Source organism: Sylvia atricapilla, chromosome 4 (genome assembly GCF_009819655.1).
Source record: "Sylvia atricapilla isolate bSylAtr1 chromosome 4, bSylAtr1.pri, whole genome shotgun sequence".
NCBI lineage: Eukaryota > Metazoa > Chordata > Aves > Passeriformes > Sylviidae > Sylvia > Sylvia atricapilla.
The window spans coordinates 57,731,477-57,753,673 of record NC_089143.1 but is presented as its reverse complement, the minus strand read 5'-3'; the positions used below and the strand labels follow the sequence as shown (position 1 = coordinate 57,753,673).

The 22,197-nt window shown below is 38.9% G+C and overlaps 1 protein-coding gene across 9 annotated transcripts in view; it reads left to right on the top strand.

The window, feature by feature from the left end:
• The window catches only part of INPP4B (inositol polyphosphate-4-phosphatase type II B), a 294,594-nt gene that overhangs the window by 111,047 nt on the left and 161,350 nt on the right, over window positions 1–22,197 (top strand). For all 9 annotated transcript variants that reach the window (XM_066317988.1, XM_066317992.1, XM_066317991.1 and 6 more), the window contains one exon: window positions 608–652. In XM_066317988.1, coding sequence (XP_066174085.1) covers window positions 608–652 — 45 coding nt within the window. The remainder of the gene's footprint in view (window positions 1–607; window positions 653–22,197) is intronic.

Genomic DNA, 22,197 nt, shown 5'->3' with positions numbered 1-22,197 from the left:
TCTCTGTGGTTCACTCCTTTATTTTAGCACTAGAAAATATTACTCTGTGCAGTAAAATATGCAATAGAGTGTAATTCCACAATGGATTAAATTGTTCCTCCTACGTGAGAAGAGGGATTTAACGTATTTATTCTCCAACAAAAAGAAGTTGGGTTTATTGCTTTACAGTTGGTTAGTAGATCAATAAAGTGTTTTTATTTTACTATATTAACCTGATTTATGTACTTTGACAAAACATAGTGTTTGTTTTTAATGTGATGACGTACCTACTTAACAATTACTCGAGGCTTAATATTTTTCCAATGCATTCACAGTCAGTCGTTGTGACTGGAAATCTTACAAGTAAACCATCCATGCAAGCCTAGGGTTTCTTTTCCTAGTTTCCTTTCCCAGCAACAGAAAGTTTCTTTTAAGAAGGAAGTCTCCTTCAAAAGTAGACTTTTTTCAGGCAAGTATTTAATCCAGGTTTGCTTTGATCATGAGTTTCTAACAGAAGATGTTACTTCAGTATGGCAGTAGTTATAGGCACGTGAAAGTTTTATTGTGTATTAAAAAGCAAGACATGGAAATCAAATTATCTCTAATAATTTTTTCTTGACCTTTTAAGGTATTCAGAGAATTGCAAATGAGCCAAAGCTGGAGTTCAGTCTCGGTAAGATACAATTTTGATTTTTTGGACTTATAATGGCTTGTCTGTGTGTCAGGAGATTTTATAGAGTTATACAGTGTGTAACATGTGACCTGTTTGAAAAAATGAAAGTGTAGCTGGGAGAAGTGCCTGTGCATGTCTTTTGAAATGCTGATTTTAGTTTTTAATTGGTTGGAATGGCTAAAGGTTTATTGAATCTTCTAATGCTGTGCTGCTCCATGAGGCTGAAAATCTGCTCAACAGCTTTGTGAATGTATTTTGTGAAATACTACTTATCTGGAAGAAGACATTTAATTTAAAGTTTTTGAAACAATACAGATAAAAGCACTGTTGCTTTAGAACAAACTTTAATCTAAATGCAGTATTATTTGGTAGTGAAGAGGCCATGTAAATCTTTACCTGACTCTGACATTTTATACTTAGTATATGTAATTGGTATATGAGAACTGTATATTGCTATAGTATGTAATAGAATTGTTTTGGGAGTTGCTGTATCAGCTCAAGCTTCCCCCTCCATTTAGAGGGTAGAGAATGATTCAATTTGCTCAATAAGTCAGGCAATATAATTGGATAATGGTATATTTTTAATACAAGGTCAAGGAGCACAATGTGTCAGTCCAAACTGTGCAAAGCAAGCTTGGCTACTTTTCACTTTTCTTTCAGCGCAGAAGCCTTTGAAATAGTAAGTGAAATAATTACTTGCTGTAGAAGCACTAAACACAATAATTCTGTGTGGGCAATAAGAATGATAACTAGGTTTAGTTGATTAGTGGCTGGACTCTCTACAGGGTGTTTGTCAACTAAAATGATCCTGCGATTATTCCTTGCTCCTGTGTATGATAAAATAACACAGTTACAGATAGTGTAGCTTTTGAAATACTAGATACTATTTGCTGTCTAAATTCTGAAGTAAAACTTGTCAAATTTGTTATGATTTTTACGTTCTTATGACCAGTGAATACTTGTCTGATATTGTGCAGCTGTACACTGAGAAACTTCTACTCAGTGTTATTCAGTATCTGTCAAATTTACTCTGGTGTAAAAACTTATATAACATCTTTTCCCAAGAGGTGTAAGAGGGAGAGGGAAGTACAGATAACTGTAAGCAGAATATTATGTAAATATCAATTAGACTCCACTATTTGGAGAATTTAAATAGTCTTTGGGACAGATGCAGTTCTATTTGATGCAAACGTTTTTAAAATACCTCATATTTTCTCTGTGTATTTTTTTCCGTATGTCTATTAAAAATTAGGTAGTTATGGCATCACAAAAAGTTTTGTTGAGTAGGTCATGGGGTTTTTTTTCTGTATACGCTATTTCTGCAGAAATTCTTAAATGTTGGCATGGATCAAAGGCTTCATTCTCTGTTGGGGGGAATAACTTGGTATAATAATTGTTAAGAGCGGATTTAACTTTTCTATGCGTTTCTATTTACATTTTATAGGTGATGTGACTGTAGTATTTGGGCAGAGTCGGTAATTGCAGCGTTCCAGTAATAACAAACTCCCACAATGGCTCTGGTGTAGTGTAGGAAGGCGCTACAGGCACTGACTACAAATTAGATGAGCTGTGCTTCAGGAGAAGCTGCTTTCAGTGATAAATGTGCCCCAGCAGGCAGAAGTGTAAAAACAAAGTAAAGCCACTTTCAGACTTGTTTGGACTCGTGCTGGATGGAGCTCTGTTCACTCAGTGTCAGTATTTGTGTTTTGCATTGGGCTGTTTCTAGTAGGCATTTATGTTCTGTGGCTTGTTCTGCAGCATTATTGATTGAGTTGTTGCAGCCCTGTGAGGGATCTTATACACTGGCTGCTGCTGCTGCTCAGGTAACAAATCGGAGTAGCAACATAAACCTCTTGGTTTTGGCTGTTACACCTGCCCAAAGTTGTAAATCAAGGATATTTGGCAACACAGGCAATTGTATAGAGGTGATTCTTAGTGTCTTGATCCTTAAACTTATACTGAATATTTAAGCGTAACACATTTGCATCAGGGAGTCCGCCTTTAGTGACTGAACAGCCGATGAAATTCTTAGCAGTTGTCCTTCCTACTGGAATATCAACATTCCCATCCCAACACTTCCTAGCTCCAACAGCACTGTGCTATGTGTACAAATGTAGAGCAGACACTTCCTGCTGATGAGTGACACAGGAACAATTTAGCAGGGAAGGATGCACGTGCAGCGTGGCCCAGCCAGGTAAAATTCCCCTTGCAAGGGCAGCCAGTGGAGATACCCCTGTGCTGTTCACCTGGTTGCTGGAAGGGATTCTGCTGGAAGGAACACCAGTGCTGCTGGCAGGCCAAGGACACTGCGTGACTGACGCCATCCTTTGGGGGATTTTGTCTAATTAAAGACTTGGCATTCACCTTAGCTAGTCAAGGATTTCCAAGATCTGTCTGTGAGGTGAGCCAAAGGATGGTAAGCAGGGACGAGAGGAATTTGCTGTGAGCAAGCACCACAACTGTGATGTGGGCCTGACTTGGGTAGCCAGATCTTAGGGCTCTGTAGAGACATTTCAGCCTGATTAGGCTGCCATTTGGCATTTGCAATTTGGAAGGCAAATCTAACAGTTAATGGTGTCTAAAGCTGGTCTCTAGCCCTGGAAGAATGCCTTATGCTTGTAATTTTGTTCATATTTGTTATATAATACTATATTAGTTAGAATATAATTTATAATATATGTAGTGTATACTATTATTTAACATATTTACACATATACATGCAAATAGGCATTTGCTTATATGAGTTGATATACAAATATTTTTAAGTATATATTAAAAATTGTAACATCTCATAATTGTACTTTAAGTCTCTTGTCACTTTTTGGTCAATAAATAGCGTTCAGAAGTTGAACTTCTGTAACTAATACAAAATATAGCTTTCAAATAATATTTGGGTGCTGCCTAATACATTAGTTTTATTGAGGGACATTATATCTAAATACTACTCTTCAGTGTTTGAAGTTCTGATAATTAAATTTTGAAATAATGATATTAAAATTCTTCCTGGGGTTTTGTATTTTTGTTGTGGTAGTTACCTGGCAACATCATATGTCTATAACACACTGGAAAGCATTCTCTTCATAAAATGTCTAAATACTGCCTTCTCTTATTCTGTTTTAAAGTTCAATAAAATGGTATTTTTTTCTTTTTCCCTGAGGTTAAAGCAAAGAGTAAAACTCACTTGAATTACAGCTTTCCACTGCAATACACTCAGCGTTTTCAGGAGCGTGCTTGTCTTGTAGCATAACTTTGGAGTCAGAGCATCTTTTAGACAAAGATTTTTGGGCTTTATATTCCTGGGGACTCTTTGGGAGTATGGCTGATTTCTTGTAGCTGCTGCTAAGTTTAACTTTGCAGACTTTCTCCTGTTGTTTGGCATTTTGAGTGCCCGTGTTCTGCGTGCGGCTCCATGAAGCATTAGGAGGTAGGAAATGACAGCTTGTGCAGGGTGCTGAGGAGAGAGGAGGAGCAGAGCGAAAGGAATGAAACAAGATACTGAGCCTGAATAACAAACCAGTGAAACTGATAAAAATCTTTCCCATGACTTTGAAGTGTGCAGGGTTAGATCTTTTATAGATGTTTATTTTGAAGCTACTCTTCTTGGTTGCTTTTCTAAAATATCCCAGCCCCTGAGTCCCAGATCTAAATACATATGTTGTGGGTTCCTGGCTTCAAAGTAGCTGTGCTGCATCACTGTGAGCCCAGCTGAAGTATGAGGTAATAGTTATGGAAGAGAAATTATAGTGTGCATATTGATGAACACTATTGTGAAGTTTTCAAGAGCTTGTTCTGCTAAGGGTATTTGATAGTGAACTGGCAAAGCAGCACAAGAAAACTGCAACAATCAGAGAAATGAGGGAGCAGGGTAGAACGTTGGTCAAAATGCTGAGACGTCACCTCACTAATGAACTTCGTGTTAATAGGGAGAAATAAATTACAGAATAAAAGGAAATAAGTTTGTTAGTCGCTCTCTCAATAAGCAACACAATTTTGTTGTCTTTGCATTTGTCTAATTGTGTGGAGTTGTGAAGAGAGAGCAAGGGATATGGCGGTTGTAGGATGTTAATAGTAACCAAAATGGCTGTATAGAAAGGAATATCTCTGCATATACCATAGCATATTCAGGTGGTAATTTTAATGACAGCACCTGGCTGATGTTTCCAAAAGTGCCTTTTTTTTTTTTTTTTTGGTAAATATATTAGGGCAGTATAATTTTACTGGACAGCTCTATTGTTGAGTGATCTCTAGGTACTTCTCAAAGTGTAATGTAAACCTTATAATTAGGTTTTTACAGAATCTCATTAAATAGTGCACAATTCACAGAAAACTTGAGCAAGTACTTAAAATAATTAAAATTAAAATTTTCTAGGTTTTTTTTAAATTCTTTTTACCAAATAGTGGGTTGATGCAAAAGCAGTCTACCTGTAAATGCAGAAGTTTTTATTTTCTACAGTCTTATTTTACCCTGAGTGATATTTTGATGCCATCCCTTTGGAAGACGTCTTGGAGTAGATTTAACTCTGCGTACTGAACATAAATGGTGCATCGATGCTGCTCAGAGAGCATGACTAAATGATTTTTCCAATTCTGAGACATAATCTGGAGCTTTTTCAGCAGCAGCTGTTCCTGTAAGAATGATAAGCAGAAAGGCTTGTTTTCTCCTTACCACAGACTTGAAGCCAGTCTTGATTCTAGCAGAATTCTCCCGCTTGCTTTGTCCTTCTGCTTCATCAAGTTACAAGATGATGAATAAATGATGCTTTGTTGTGTTAGCCAAATGAAATTGTAAAAGAAGTCATCATCACAGTTTTGAGTAAATCTAAAAAATGATCATTTTTCTCTAATGAATCAAACTCACAGTGTCACGTATTGCTCAGAGGTATTTATCCATCAAAATAGGTTGTATTGTTAGAAACAATAGCAGCGAAAATATGAAAATGAAGGCTGGGTTTGTGAGTTTTGGATTTTATTTTATTTGTCCATTTTGGTCTTTTTTGTTGTAATGATTTGCTGAATTTTACTTCAGTTTTTTCTGGCCCCACACCAACTCCTATCTTCCACCAAGCCAGCTAGTCAGGGTTTTTTTCCTTAGTTTTACTGATGTATATTAGATACTGTTAAATGCCTACAAACAAATAGTAAATAAAAGACAATTTAAATTGAACAGAAAAGATTCAGGATGTAGAAAAGCCACCACGTGGTTGGAAAGAATGCTCTTATTTTCCTCTGGGAATTACTTATTTGACTTCTGTCTGCTTTGAGACTTTTGCACTGCAGCATAAGATGCCTTAAATGCAGTTTATTCTTAGTAACTCAGTGTTGCTAGGATGAGTCCTTTTTTGACTGAAAGGAATCCTCCCAGAGAGATAGCAATTCAAGCCCAGTCTGAGGTTGTGTTGGCATGTTTTGACTTAGGACTTGTAATGTTTCTGCAGCAGCTCGTGCAAGAATTCCTTCTTTCCCCACTTCTGCAGGAGAACTTGAGCTAACTTGCAGTTGGTTTCAGATAAAGCAACAAGTGAAACAAGTCTTCCAAAAAGGTTCTGAAGTAGTGAGTGCCTATCATCTTTCACATCATGCTGTCACCTCTCTTGGCAGTGTTTGATGATGGATAATGCATATCCAGCAAATTTGATGAGTGATGTTGAGTTAGTGACCCCTGAGGAGAGTCAGCTCTTCTTGCTGTGCTCCTGCATTCTCTGGCACTCACAGTACGCTTTCTTTGTTACCTGCAGACATTGTGTGAACACTGCAGAAAAGTGATTTGAGAATGGATTTCCCAAGACCACCTCCCATCATCTTTTTATCCACCTCTCCTCACATAGGACTTTGCTCACTTTAAAGAAGGCTTTCGGGTTTCTATGATAGCCCTTGCCACACTGAGCCTAACCATTTGGGGTTTTTAAATAGGCAGCTTTCTGAAGCACTACTCCTTCTTCATCTTTAAAGCATCACGCCTGAGTTTTGCATGTTGCATACTCTGTAAGAACAAAAGGCCAAAACTGTTGAGATAATGTACCATTAAGACTTGGTAGTGTTGGAAAAACAAATCCAGGAAATGGGATGTGTGGGGTGGGATGTGTGTTTGTCATGGGCACATACCCCAAAAAGCTCAAAACCAGAATCCTTTTCAAAAACTCATGTACTTGGTTTTTTTCCAGCTCGAAAAAGTGCCTTTGAATCCTAGAGAATTAGGCTAGGTTTTTAAATCTGTACCTGTAGGCACTATAATTCTAGAAATCTCTCCTTCAATCCCCTTAGGGCAGGGATTGTCTTAATTTGCATTGCAGCTAGAGAAGCAGGATGCTGTCACAGTCCTTAAATATTAAGCTGTGCTAATATGCAAGGACTCAAAAATTCCAATAATGAAACTTGGGAAGATGTACAGTTAGTGTTCTCTCTGCTTTTTGCATATTAAGAGAAACTGAAAATTCTGTTTATAATACTATATACTTTACAGCTAATTAGAGTTCTTCATGGAATTATCTATGTAGAGATTTATATGGATGCCTATTCTATGTAGTCCATAAATATAAAAATTTGTTTTGTTGCTGAAAGCCCATTACATTTAGCGTAGCATTACTCATTTTTGCATTGTCTAATTTTGTTTCTGTGTCAGTAAGAAGCAATTCCTAATAGAAGTAGTCACAGAAATATTTCCAACTTGTCAGCATCCATTGATACCTAATGATTTTCATTAACCAGCTTTGGCTTGTGTAAATTCAATTTCTGTGTACGTGTTAGGGATTAAAATTCTACATTACAGGGTGCTATGTAGCAGTTAGTCCCCAGGGTGGGCTCGTTAAATGCAGGGATGTTTATTTGTTCTGAAGTGGGTCAGAGCAGAGGATGTTCCAGCATGAGGGAGCAAATCCTTTCTGTCTGGGTATATTCCAGGGTGATGGATTTACAGCAATCTGCTGATGTGCTGATGCAGGTAGTAAGAAGCACGAGGATGTTTTGAGTATCAATATTAAACCCAGGTGCCAACGGAGTTTCAGGCAGTTTTCTTCCTTTCTGCTCCATGAAATTGAAGTATTTGCTGCTTCCAGAAACTCTTGCTTTTAAGAAAAAAATTGTATTTGAACTACCAGGACAAAGTGGTTGACAGCCTTGTAAGTAGAAATATGTATAAATCAGGGCTGTGACTAAGGGAAACTTCTAAATCTAATAGTATAAAGATTCTCAGAGTGTCTTTCACATGTTTTGATATAAACACTCATCTAGAGATAAATTTTGAATAGCTATGGCTAATCTGTTTAGAGAGGAGTTTGTAGATACCTGAATTTGAAAAGCTATTTAACAGTTGAAAGGGTTTTTTTGGAATTTAGCCATTCTGAGAGACAGGGGTTTATCATCTTAGCTCTCGAATGATGCAGCAGATAATAGGATTAAATTCTGTCAGAAATGTACAAATTCTGAAATCTTGTCAGTTAGAAAACTACTAGATTTTTAAGTCCAGAAAAAAACCCCAAGACCAGAAGGATAAGGCTAAGAAGGACCTTTCTTTTTCAAACCTTAAATAAATAAAATTGGTAGGCTTCTTAGTAAAATCAGATTTTTTTCTTGATACTGAAAATGCTGCTTTTTTGTCTACAGGAGGTTTTTTCTCATAGATTTTGCTATAGTTGTCTCATGTTTGCAAAATTCTTTTTAGCCAAAATTTCAGAGGTGAGACAAGGTTGTGTCTATGCTGAAGACTCTTATGTTTTCAGTGAAGAGGGGTGCAAGCTCAGTTTCCCAAAGAGGCAGGGTGCTAGAAAGATTAATTACAAGAGCTCAATCTTAGCATGGGTTCATCTACCTCATTCCATGCTGCTTTGCCTGAACTATTTCTAGTTTCTGAGATAAAGCACTCATAACTATCAGCAATATGATGATAATTTTTAAGGCTATGTGAAATTTATGTAGAAAAAGGGCTCCAGAATGACTGAAGAATTTATAGACATAGGTAGAATTGAATGCAATTCTCTCAAAATTGAGCTTTTGTATAAATCCTTTCTCATTTAGGTATTAAAAACCCCCCAACAAATAACCCAGTGGATACCTTAATTTGTCCTTTCGTATTTTCACAAGTATTGTGCTTGGCTTTTGAATTATTGGCTGTTCTGGTGATTGTGACATGAATTTTTCGATTATTCTGATGAAATGGAAAACTTGTGTTTCCAGGGTATTTTTAAACTAGTTCATAGGAAAGTAGGATTAAAGATCATTGCATTAGAGAGAAGTTATTTTTGGCACATGCTGCTGCTCTTTTTTACTCATTATTTTACTCTTCCCGCTCTCGCCCAAAAATATCCCTCCTACTGTGCATACTTTCTATTTGTCTTGCCAGTCTGTGTGCTCTTTCCAGTTCAGTATTTGAACCTGATTTTCCCAGAAGAGGCTCTTCAGGTTCCCTGGGATGGCTCCCATGTAGGTGTGGTAGATCTTGGCAGGAGATTTGGCTTGCGGGGGGCTGTTTGCGCACGCACGAATGTGTGCCCATCCTTTACCCCTTCAGGCTTTAGGATGTTGGAGTGGGAGAAGGTGTGGCAGTTCAGTGGCTGAGCTGGGAAGGGGAGAACTGTGGCCTAGCTGGCGGTTTTCTGCTGTGGAAGGAGATTTTCTGGGCAGCATCTTCCCAGTGAGAGTGGCCGTAAGCACGCTGTCCCATTGTATCACCGCACATCCACAGGGACACCCCCTGGGTGAATGGCTTCGTGCTTGGCTGGTGCAAAATAAACCTATGACTGATTTCTCTGTGGGTCCAGGAAACTTGTCTGAATGAAGAGGACTCTTTAGATCCTTACTGAGAATGTTTTCTGTTGCCAGGTATTTGTAGACAGAGAGCAGCAAGCCAAGTAAGGATGAATTATCCCTTTCTTGCTATAGAAAGCTCTATAAGACTTGCTTACCTACAGCTGAGATTTGGATGGCAGTCCTGGCCCTGCTGCCTTCTTCCAATCTTTTCCTGCCTCCCAGGAAGATGACATTTTAACTATTCAGAATGCAATAGGTATTTTTTTTCTTAGCTCCTTAACTATGCTGTTGTCAGGGCAGCTTAAAGGGTGTACAGTATCTGCACAATATTTTCAGCAATAGATGTTGCTTCCACAGCTTCATAAATCCTTTAAACTACACTCTTTCTTCTAGAAACAGTGCCTTTTTTTTCTTTCCCATCAAACTGCAAAGTGTGGTAGCATTAAAATTTTAGACTTTGTATCTACTTAAAAAAGAAATTGTGTGTACCACTGAGTTTGCTGAAGAGCCATTTTTAGTATCCCTGGTTCTGTGCTTCAGTGCCTGACATCTTAGTTTTCTCTGCTGCTGCCTAATGGCCCTTGCAGTCCTGGGATTTTTTCTAGGCGGGAACGAGAAATAAATTTTATTTTGGATTACTGGACAGGGATAGTTGGGATTGTTTTTTTCTTTTTTTTTACTGTGAGGATGGTCAAGCACTGGCACAAATGACCTCAGGAGGTTGTGAAGTCTCTGTCCTTGGGTGTTGTGAACACCCAAGCAGATGCAGCCTGCTGTGGTTGATCCTGCTTGGGCAGGGGTGTTGGACTTAAGCTTAAGGGTAATTCCAACATCTCTGTGCCAGGGATTTGTCGTGTAACTTTCCAGAAAGAGTTGGGAGGCTTCTTAGAGCTGGTAGTGGTTGGTTTGACATGGATCCTCCAGCATTCTGTACTGTATATGGACAGTAAGGTATCCGTTGTTGCTTACTGTTGTTGATACCTTGCTTGTGATCTAAAAAAATCTTCAGGAGCTCTAAATAATCACTTACAGTTATGTTGAAATTAGACTATTTAAAATTATTGCTATCTATGTGGACTGAAGCTGTTCTAGGGAACTTCCACCCTTGCATCATAATTAAACCATAATGTGGAGCACACTGAGGACACCATGAAGAATTTAGGAGCAGCCTGAATTGCCTTACTTTTTGAGGCAAAGAGAGTCAGGACTGGGTAGGGTCAGCTATTCTGAAATTAGTTTTGTGGATGTTCTTGGCCTGGATAATGTGTTACTGGTGCTCATTTTTATGAATTTGGAATTCCTAAAGCTTCAATCAGGAATTCTGTTGCTTTTAAGATTGATTTCTGAGAGGCTGAAGGAGTGTAGAATTTCATTATGATGGGTTAGGAAGAATTTGGTCTTAGTATATGTGCAAAATTATGTTTATTCTTTTTTTCTGTGTATTTTCTCAAGGAAGAGTTATTCATGGGAATGTTGTCAAAATGAAAGCTTGAAGTAAAACACGTTTACTAAGCATGTATTTACATTAGTGATGTTGCCCAGGAATAAAATCGAAATGGACTTTTACCCTGAGTTGAAACTCTTAGCCTTTTCTCTGTGAAGAAAAGAATTTGGGTCAAAGACAAAGTGAGCTGAGGGTCACTGTTAAGTGATTAATGCCCTTTTTCCAGTTGGGTGGACCTCAGTCCTGGAGTGATGATGGACAGCTACCTGAGTTCAGTGGTACTGGAATGTAAAAAAATATATTTGTAAAGTATCAAATTACAATGATCTTCTATGCCCTCTGTGCCTGCTGCCAGGAAAGTCTTCCTTATTTTGCAATCAAGGTGAGAAAGCTTTGAGTAGATACAAGCAGACCCTCAAGTATTCCTCTCTCTAGTGTGGTTGTTTTGCAGCTGTTATGCTGGAGGTTCCAGAATGCTGAAGCTATGGGTCTGCTTGGTGTGTGACCTCTTTCTGGTCCAGTGCTCTGTTGAATCCAGAGAGGCGCTGGCCCCATTTCTCCTTCAGCCGCCCCGGCGGGTGCGTAGTGAAGGAAATCAGCAGTGATGTTTCTGCAGAAGGTGCAGGAGCAGCTGTGCCCTGCCACTGCCTGCCAGCCCCAGCCTGTCAGGAGAGGTGTGTGCTTTTCACATCCTGACGGGGCCAGAGGTGTGCATGGAGCTGCTCCGTGTTGTCAGGGCTGAGACAGTCGGGATGTGCCCTGGAGCCAACCTGCAGGTGTGTAGGGACCTCTTGCAGGTCAAAGCTGAAATACCTGGGGACTTCAAATAGCTCCAAAGCCAGGTAGCAGGTGTGTGGAGGCTCAGATTATTCTGTTTAAAACCCACTCGTGGATATCTCTGGCTTGTTCAGAGTTTACTTTCAGCTTTTTTGCTGTCACTTTTTGTAGTCGGTCTTTTCTAACCTTTAGCCCAGACTGTAGAACATTTCGTGAAAAATTGCCTGGAGAATTCTTTCCATCTCTTTCCTTGTGCATCTTTCTCTGTGGAGGTCAAGTCGCATCGTAATTCCACAAGGATCAAGATTATTTGGAAGACAAAAAGTAGGCAAATGATTTACAGGTCATAGTAGTCACAGAGTTGGTGCCTGTTGTGCAGAATGGTAATGACTAAATAGAAATGGAGCAACTCTGTTGTTAGGCCAATAATATACTAACTGAAAACATTTTTAATAACTCAAAGCAGGATAGCTCTTGACTTTTTGACTCTAATGGCACTTTGCTGCGTTAGCTGAACATTTATGTTTCAAGTGGCAGTTGTTAAATACATCTCTGAATATGCCTGTAGAAATAATTGCAGTAATACTTTCATGTTATAAAACATTTCCCAATGGACTTGTTTTTGATCCTTATATGTGGGAACAGAAGTTACATAAATAGAGAAACATGGAATTAATAGAAGACCAAAGTCATGCTTGCCTTTTGAGCACATTGTAGATGTACTTATTTTTGGAAATTGTGAAATGTATGTCCTGCGGTGAGATTTGACTCAAAAATCAGGTTCTCCTGCAGGCCCTGGGAAAACTGGAATTCTCCTAGATGCAGCAGCACAAAATCCCACGCAACACTAGATGCAGCATGGCTAGTAGTCTGACCTGAGGTGCTTTACTGAAAACAAACAAAATGCTTAAGAATGCTGTTCTTCATTGTTTTACCCTTACTCCCTGTGGCCAGTAAATTTTCTAGTCCATTTATGGACACTTGAAATATTATTACCAACCATAATGAGTGTTTTTTGCCTGTTATGTGGAATATGAAACTGGTATGTAATAAAGAAGCATTTTTAAAATTTACTTCTATCTTGCTCCAATGTTCAAAACAAGCTAAAGCTTCAATCAGGAATTCTGTTGCTTTTAAGATTGATTTCTGAGAGGCTGAAGGAGTGTAGAATTTCATTATGATGGGTTAAGAAGAATTTGGTCTTAGCATTCCTTGAAGATGAGAATTCTTCACACTTGAGAAGCTGGGGATTGTTTTCTGTACGATTGTGAATGAGCTGCTTTAAAAACTGAAGTGGGCTAGCACTGTTTTCTACCTTAAGATGAAGAGCTGCAATACCTAGGTAATTCAGGATTTAGATCTCAAATCTGCTGGGAGGTGTCTCTACAGCGACAAATAAGAGTTTTTTCTCTCTCTTTTTTTTTTTTTTTGTTTTTTTCTTTTTTTTTTTTTTCCTTTTAATCCTGCACTACTATTTATGTATACAAGTGAATGGAAATAATTTTAAATTGTATCTCTGTGAAGAAATCAGCTATGTCTTTATGTGTGTCAACATACCAAAATCAAGGCATTTTCGAAGATATTGTTCTACTTTGAAGAAACTTCTGGACCAAATTTTCTGGATTGGGTCATCCTTCTTTGTAGAAATCATTAATGTTTCCCCTTTTAAATCCTGTTCAAAATATGCACTGCAGAGTTGAAAATTTAGATTAGTAATTATGAGCCAGTGTCTTGGAGGGGAAATGAGCTTGGTGTTGATATTTGAAGAAACTAGAAATACAAATGTATGTGCTGCTTTAAAAGTGATACTTTAACATAACATCCAGGCAATCCCAACAGCTACAGTCACTATGGTGTTTTTACCCTGTACTTTTTAGGAGGCTGTTTGTCTGTACTACCAGAGTTCTCATGGCTGAGGTACATTTTTTTGGGAGGTTTAGGAGTAAAGGTTATTCCTTCAGAATTCTCAAGTAAACAAATGCAGGATGCTCATGGGAGATGGATTCCTTCAAGCTCTTCCTCTGACATGACCCTTGACCTGTGAGGTTTTATTATTTCTGGACTGTCATTTATCTGAAAAAAGATACAAATATATGTTTTCTAAAATTCCTTGTGAAGGAGTTCTACTTTGCTCTCTTGTGCAGGTCCTATGCTATTAAAGCATTTGTAAATTATTGGTCAGAATGACTGCTTCAAAATCCTCTGAGGAGTTAATCATTGTCTCTTATTTGGACCTTTAATTTTGGTATTAGTCCAGAAATGCCACCTTTTCAAACAAGCCTTACTTATGTTAAAACATCTTCTCCTTTTAACTACTGCTTGAATTATTAATAGATTATTTATCACAGCCGATTATTTAACATTTTTCAAGCATTTCCTTACCAGGAAATTTCATCATTACTGAGCTAGAAGTGATTGTTCTGGATTGCAGAAATCTATTTTCTCCTTTGATGAAAAGTGTATCTTGCTCTTCTTTGCCTTGTCTTTGAAGTACATTTTAGTCTGTTTTCCTTTGAGAAATGTGGGTTTTGTTTTGCTCAAAGGTCACCTCTGGCATATTGGAGGGATTAGTCAGTGCTTTGCATTGTGTTTTCTGTGGAGGACCATCTTTTTCGGCTGTCTCACTGGTCATTTTCAACATCAGACCTGTGTAATGAGAACCAGTCGTGAATCAGACTGACATCTACCCAGCAGAGAGTAGGGGGTTAAAATAAAAAAAAAAAAGAATTACAAACATACAGATAAATCATATGCTGCCTATTTTTTTTTTCAAGGCCACGTTTTGCCTCTTTTGAGCACATGGAGAGTACTACAAGGCTCAAACATTCCTGCTCCCTTCCCTTAGGGTATGTTAAGAAGGTGGTTTTAGTCGGGTTTGTAAATTATTTTATTTTGGGGTGGGTTTTTTTTAATCTTTGAGGTTGAAACTACATCACTTCCTTGTCCCCTTCCTTGGCAATAAAAGGAAGGACCACAGCTCTTCTCACACAGATGAATCTTAAGGCTATTTAGCAAGGCAGTAGACCTATAGTTTGCTTTTATTATTGTCTGTCTTTGCTTTTGTGAGTTACTGTTGTTAATATTGCTCCCTACTGCATCTTGCCCTGGCATCTTCATTTGATTATCTTTACTACATAACTTTTTTATTTCAAGAAGGAATTAATAATTTTATTCACCAGCAGAGTCTCATGGGCATCAGGGCTGTGGCCACACATCAATTAGCTTATAATTAATTATGGAGCTGGTTCTAGAGAATTTTACACAAAATCCTTAATGCAGCCTGTAAACCTGCAGTGTTTCTTAGGTGTGCTTATATCAGTGCTAAAATCAGATGGCTTGGGTGGCTTGTCCAGGCTACAGGGGGCTCACTTCCTCCTGAGAGCTGGACTTCTACCCAGGAGCCAGAGTAGCTCCCTTACAGCTGCTCAGAGCAGCTGTTGTGCAGCAAAGAAGCACCCTAAAACATTTCAGGTTGTTTAGGGCTCTTCGTGAACCTTCTTGTCTGCTGCAGTTGCTGGTCTCTGTTGTTTGACTGCCCTCCTTTGTTTTGAGAGGGGAGCTTCTTTCCTTGCCAAGCCTGAAAGTATCTTGTGAAGACGCATACGGTGACATGGATTTGGAGTCAGGCTAAGCAACAGCTGAATTTTCTTTACATGTTAGAGAAAAACCCTGTCTCCACAGTGTTGTAAAGTAATACTTCACACTGAGGATCAAACCCATGTAATGCTGCACTTGACAACTGGGATAGCAGTGAATAAATGCTCGTGTCAAAGGAAGCAATGTGTGCTGCTGTAATAAAAACAGATGTGGCGGACTGAAAACTTTGAGGCTTGGCACTTTCTTTTCTTCTCCTTGTGGTATTGATGTATTTTTTACATTTTTTTTTTTTTTATTTCCAAGGAGATGGAAAATGTTAGGAACCAGCAGATTATATTTTTATAAAATCAGAAAGAAATTGTTATAGGTTCTAATAGTTTTCTGTGAGCTTATGGTATAAAGAAGGTCATGGTTCAAAAAAATGGAACTCTGCTTACCATTTGCTGATCTTCTGATTCTTCATCTGCTACTTTAATTTGTAACTGCTCTATTTTTTTGGATAGTGAGAAATCTGTGAGAGAAATTACAGCGAGATTACTTCTTCATTAGATACTTGATATGACAATATCAGGAAAAGGTGAAGGAGGAAATGGTATTTAGCTCTGTTTCCATGAAGATTTAAACCCTTTTGTGGTATTCTGAAATAGCAACAACACCAAAATAAATTGATAAATTGCAGGCTTTGAATAGCTGTATCAAAATTGATTTTGATATGAATATATTTTGGACCATAGTAATGAACAGCAAGTTTTTGTAAGGCTTTATGCCTTTTCCTCCCCTGCCCCCCTTCTTTCTTCATTTCTCTCACTAGAATACTGAAGATCAGAGCCTAAATGTCATTAGGATGTGTTGTTGTGAGTGGGATAGTTTTGAACAGAAGGAAAGAGGATAATAGATTATCTAAAGCAAACAGCGAGAGATCTGCTTTGCTGTCACAAGTCTGCTGCAGCATCTCCAAGGAAATTTTCTGTGCTGTTAGAGTCACAGGGTTCTCAATAAGGAAATGCCGTCTTTTTTTGGAAAAATGGTATTTTTTTTGTAATTACTTGGAAGAGATACACAGAAATACACGTTTTCAAAAATTAAAGTTCAAAAATCTTGATCAAAAGCAGTTTGTTTTGTTAATTAAGGGGCTTTTCTAATCCAAGCTGGAAGGTCTCTTCTTGTTGCTGTTGTGTAGCTGAAGTCTGGAGCAGGAAGATGATGGAATTCAGTCCTCCACAGCTGTAAATGAAGCTGGAGCAGGATTGTGGGTGTACTGAAGCAGATTGTCTGACCTTAGCAGCGGATCAATGCACAACAAATGTAAATAGCACTGGATGGATACTTAACACGTGTAACCATGCATTTGCTCCTGCAGTGCAGCTACGGTGCCTGTGTGCTGTGTTGATCCAGTCAGCCTGGTTCCTGAGCCTCTTGCAATCTATCATACTTAAACCCCTAAGTATCTGGGGTTGTCCAGCTAAATAGCAAAGCTGTAAGGGGAAATAGACCTATTCCAGCACATCAGGAGGATTGAAACCCCTGCTCAGGAAATGCTGGCTATGGCAATGAAAAGTTGCAGATCAAGCCTTTGCATTGCTAAGGAAACTTGCCTGTCTGACCATCCACTCTGGCAGTCACTCCACCACCTCAGCTGGGATCAAAGCCTATTTGCAGCTACACTCACACAGGCCTTACTCTGAAATAGATCACTTCTGATTTTCATGGTCCCAGTTCTAACCAGGTTAATCGCTTCATCGGCAGATAAGGTGGTGAGTGCAGCTGGCAACTTGTGGGCATGATCACTTATCCCTACTCTCCATCAGCATGCAGCATTGCCCCCCAGCAGCATTCATCTGTATCTTATTTCAATGACTCATAAATAATCATGTTCTTTTAGCTGCAAATTAAGTGGGTAATGGCTGGAATTTCCGCAGGTAATGATTGCTGTTTTTCTGGACAGCATGCTGATATTTTATTTACAGATAGTACTGTTAATATTGTTTGGTGTTTGTGGGGATTTATTCCCTTAAAACTGTACTTGTAGAGATGCCATAGAGATAATTTTTTATGCTTCGTTTGGTAAGACTTTCCTGTTGTCTTTCTCCTTGGATTGTTGGTGGAATTTTTTTTCCTGTTGTTCATTACAGACATCCCTGAAGGATACTAATTGTTTTATGTATGTACATTTCCTTGAAAATATAACTAGGTTACTTTAGCAACAAGCCGTATGTTCTAGAGAAGAGATAAATTATTTTTATAGAAGCCTCTCATCCCCAGAGGCAGGAACGGTGATCTTGAACGTCTTTGTAGGTAAAAATCAGTGGATCTTTACTTGCTTGTATATGTGCTCCAAACGTAGTCTTCTATTGCACAGATTTTCTTTTCGTTATGGAGTTCCTCTGAGTCACTGCAATGAAAGAATGTCCCTCCTAATGCATACCTGTTGCATGGCCATGTAACTGTTCCCTCATCTTGTGATAACGTGGCCATTATAATTTTTGTGGCCACATCCTTTGACATTTAGTGTTGCATGGTCAATTGTTCTGGGAGTCCACATAGCAACTTGTGTGAGCAACTTCTCTGTTCTTTCTGCCCCCATCAGCAAACTGAACCATTCCAGCTGGCACAGGAATGGGACAACCAGTTAGTAGTATTTATGATAAACCAATTAATGAGGTTTATTACAGAGCACTAGTAGGCATGCTCATTAACACCATTCTGTGCTAATGCCCATCCTCAAATGTTCATTTAGTTTGCTTTCAGGCATGTTTTGCCAAACAGAGGACATATTGCCGTTCAGTTCGCAGCCCTCTTGTAGTTGTGTTTGCACTCTTAATTCAGAATGGCCAAAGCTTTCCTGTGTGTTCCAAAACTGGATTATTCCTAAACTTTTGCATGTGCCTGACTGAAGGTATTCCTTTTCAGTGGAGGCAGGAACAGTGCTGATGTGCATTTCCTCCTCTGGCTCTTGCCTACTGCCCCCAACATGCCCCCATGATAGAGGGAAACAAACTGTGTGCTCTTCAGTGTTCTGCTTGTAGCACAGTGTGGCATTTTCTTCTTTAACATGTCCTTTTGGTCCACTAAGAATAACTGCACCTTACTTAGTTTATCAAGACAGACTGTACATTATTATTTATAAACTAAGTTGCTTTGGGATAATAATGTTGCTGAGTTGTCAGTGGAATGAATAAAAACTTGAACATTCCCTTCACATATATGTGTGTGTGAGAGCCAGGCTTTTCCCATGCCCCTTGTCTTCAGATACTACTAATTTTCTGTTGTTTTGACAGCATACAAAATAGCATGCCCTGGAGACAACTATGTTAATTCCTGTTCCTAGCCAGCCCCCTGGAATCTGTTTTGATTGGGAACATGGGAAGGAATGAAGCTGTGGGAAACAGTGTTTCTGTCATAGGTTAAAGAATGAGCTACCTTCACACTGTCATATGGGCTAGTACATGCATTGTGTGAATCCACACTCTGAGAAGACATTCACCAATGTACTGTGTTTTACCTCACCAGTAAAAATAAACTGTTCGGTTTCAATGCCATTTCACAATTTTTGGTCTCCTCTTTGGCTCATTTCCCAAACAACTCTGAGCTGGGGATGTCTTTCATTCCCACTGCCCATGCTTGTTCTAGCTGCTGGATATTTTCCATTTCTGGGAGACGTTGCATCTCCCTGTTTCTCTGCCAGACTAATTTTTTTTTGGCTCCAGTGGGCTTTGTGCTGGGAGCAGAGAGTAGTGAGTGTCTGGTCAGAAATGTTAGAGTTTCAGGGAAGGTAGATGATGAATTTCCAGGTCATTTCTATTTTGGGTTTTGCTTGTTTTCTTTCTTTTCTCCTTACTTGTTATATAGTAATTGGGTTTTTTAGTTTTTCTTTCTGTGCTCTCTTCCCATATAGAAGTAACATTTTCAAAGAATCCTCGAAGGTCTCATGAGGAAACAGTAACCAGTCTTTCATTTCTTATTTCTTTGCACACACAGAAGGACAAAGAGCACAGCCGTCATGTCAGTGCACCACAGAGAACAGTGAAATATCAGAAGATTCGTTTCTTCCTGCCATCTTAACTTTCTTCTTTATTGATATTAAAGCATGAATTATCCCTAATGCAGTTCTTCCTTAAACATTCATTGTACACTGATAGGCCCAGCAGAGGTGGGGTCACCGGGGGAATGGATGACTCAGGCTTTAAAACACTGAGTCAACAGTCACAATGAGTAGATTCATATACTTTTGGCATGTAAGTACAAGCTGGCACTTGGTTTCGCTGAGTTTTGTGGGTGAATTTTTCCAGAATCGATTCAGACGTAGTGAAGTATTGAGAAGTAACATGACCCGTGGTCTGCTTGGCTGTGGTGGGAAGTGTGCTGATGTTCCCTGCGCTCGCAGTGTTACAACATTTGCAGTTCAGGAAACAGCCTCAGAATGCCTTTCATGCCTGTGTTTTCATCAGGTTCTGTTTGAGTGGTGTGCTAATAATACCTAACACACATGTTTAAGTCTATAACATGTAGCTGGTCTTCTGTTTTCCTAACTGTGTAATGTTTCACTTTGTCCAATTTGATTCTTTGAAGATCTAAGGTTTTTGGAGACACTGCTAGTAAAATCACTCAAAGGGCAATAATGCAGCACGGGGCTGTGAAGCTTGCCAGCCTGAGAACAGGATATAACAAGCTTTTATTCTTTGGCATCAGCTGAAAAGTAGACCTTTTGTTTTGTTATACTTTTCATTTGGGCTGTTTTGAAGGGAAATGATCCACCATGTCTCAAACTGACAACTTCTGTGTTCTTTACCAGGGGCAACTTGATTGACTATCCTCTCTGGCTGAAAGGCGAGTTGTGAACAGCAGTAGTCCAGTGTCACAATAGAGATAAATAACACTGTCATCAAAGTAGATTCAGGTTTCATTTAATTTCATTTATCCTTCTGCACCAGAGGCTCCCAAAGAGTTCTGATGCTTTTTGCTGATCTTCTCTACTGGAGATATGCAGATGAGTTATTTTCCTGTCAGCTCTATCCAATGAAATTCAAGATCATGCTGCTAAGTCACCTTTTTACAGGAAAAATGGTCTAATGACTGGATTGCAGTACTGTCACAAAAATGAATTTTCTCCTATGTTCAGATAGCACCAAGGTGGTGACCACTTCAGTGCAAATCTTCTTCCTATTGTTAAAGGTTTCTCAATAGGATAAAAGCCTGTGCTCGTGGCAGCTAAAAGATTTAGTCACATCTAGATAATGTATTTGAGACAAGCCACAGCTAGATCAAACTATTATTTGTGAGGGTTTTACCTCCATTCATTATGCACTAGTACCTTTTGCAAGAGTTCAGCTGTAGAGTTCCTGCAAGAGTCACTGGTAGTGTTTAGTGTTTAAAAATAATTTTATTTTTCCTGAGTGTCTGTGTCTTTTTTTTCCTCTCTTTTGTGTTCTGTTGTTTTCTATGTGATTATAGAGAGCATTATTTAAGGTCTGTATGGAGGCATGAGATCAGGTTTTGTGTGGGGAGCTGGCTATATTTGCAAGTCTCAGTGATCTGTTACTACTTCTGTGATCATCTTTAGAGAGGACAAAGTCAAATAGTGTCAAAAAGGCGTCTGCCTACTTTTTGTGCGTTGGCAACTGCTTTCCAATAAATCTACTGTAATTTTTTAGGCGATGTCAAGTAGTGCTAATATTCAGTCATTTTAATAATGCAGTGAATCTTAGCAGCAAAGACTTGCTGGCAACTCCCTCTTTGAGCCTGGTGCTGTTACCTCAGCTGTTCTGTAAAGACTTCATCATCCACAAACTTTTATGCTTATCCCACTTTTTCCACCAAATTATAATGGGGTCAGTTTGAAACTATGTACCAGGAGATTTCATTGGTAATTTGGACTAAAGCAAAAACTTTAATCTATGAAGGTTAGATTTAATTGTCTCCCTGTCTCTTTTAACTGTAATAAAAGAGTGGTAAAAAAGCTTCAGCTGGTTTTCCTTTTATTTACTCCAGCAGTAGGTTCAAGCCCAAAGGAAAAAAAGGTATAAAACAAGCTGAGTTGGCCTTTTGTATTTATCAGAGCTTTTCTAGCATTGGCTTCTCATCAAACCAAGTTTGCTTGCTGTGAGGATAATCTGACTCACCTTTTGAAAAGTTAAAGGTCAGCTGCACTTGAGGAAGCCCCTGGTAGGCAGTGGCTCATAGAAAATACCCTCAGCTCTTCCTTGACAATTACCCTCTCTGACAGGCTTTTCTTTGCTTGCCTCAGGCTTCTGAGATCCCAGGGTAGTCTATTACCCCGCAGAAAGCACTGGGTAGATCCCACCAGCGTGTTCACCGCTCTATATTCCTTAGGGAAGAATAAAAGGTGAACAGTTTTTGCTCTTGAGCCAGTGTATGCCCCATTAATCTGTGTCCCTTCTGTGGAGCAGCTAATGGTGCGTTTATTTATTTCCTCCTCCTTTTTCTTCAGTGCTTTCACCCTTTCATTTTGAAGGCATAAGGTGTATTAGTCTAAAGAATCATCTCAGTCACCTGCAGGACTCTGAGCCCAGGATAAAAATGAATTATTCAACCAGAACTGAATTTCTTTGTTAGGTAGAATGAGTTTTAATAATGATGCTCTATTGGCAGAATGCAATTCTTATTTATATTCCAGTCCCTGACAAAATAATTGGTTATTTTGCTGTCTGCTTTTAGATAAGTAGATTTATACCTGACAACTAGTTCTGCTAAGTTCAAAAGTAGTAACAAAAATATAAACCAACTTAACTGCTGATAGCAATTAGCTGCTTTAGAACGTGTTCGAAGTGGTTGTGTAACTGAGATTTTCAGACAGGAGAGGATCCAACAAGGCTGCTGAGAGAGGTTTTGTGGGCAATTGAAATGAGTAGGTATGTAAAATGAACTACTACTGCAGCGCGTGTAAGAGTGCGCCTATGCGCACGCCCGCCCGTGGACTGGGCTGATGAGCCTCTGGCAGGGAGCTTTGCAGAAGCTGTGAGTATTT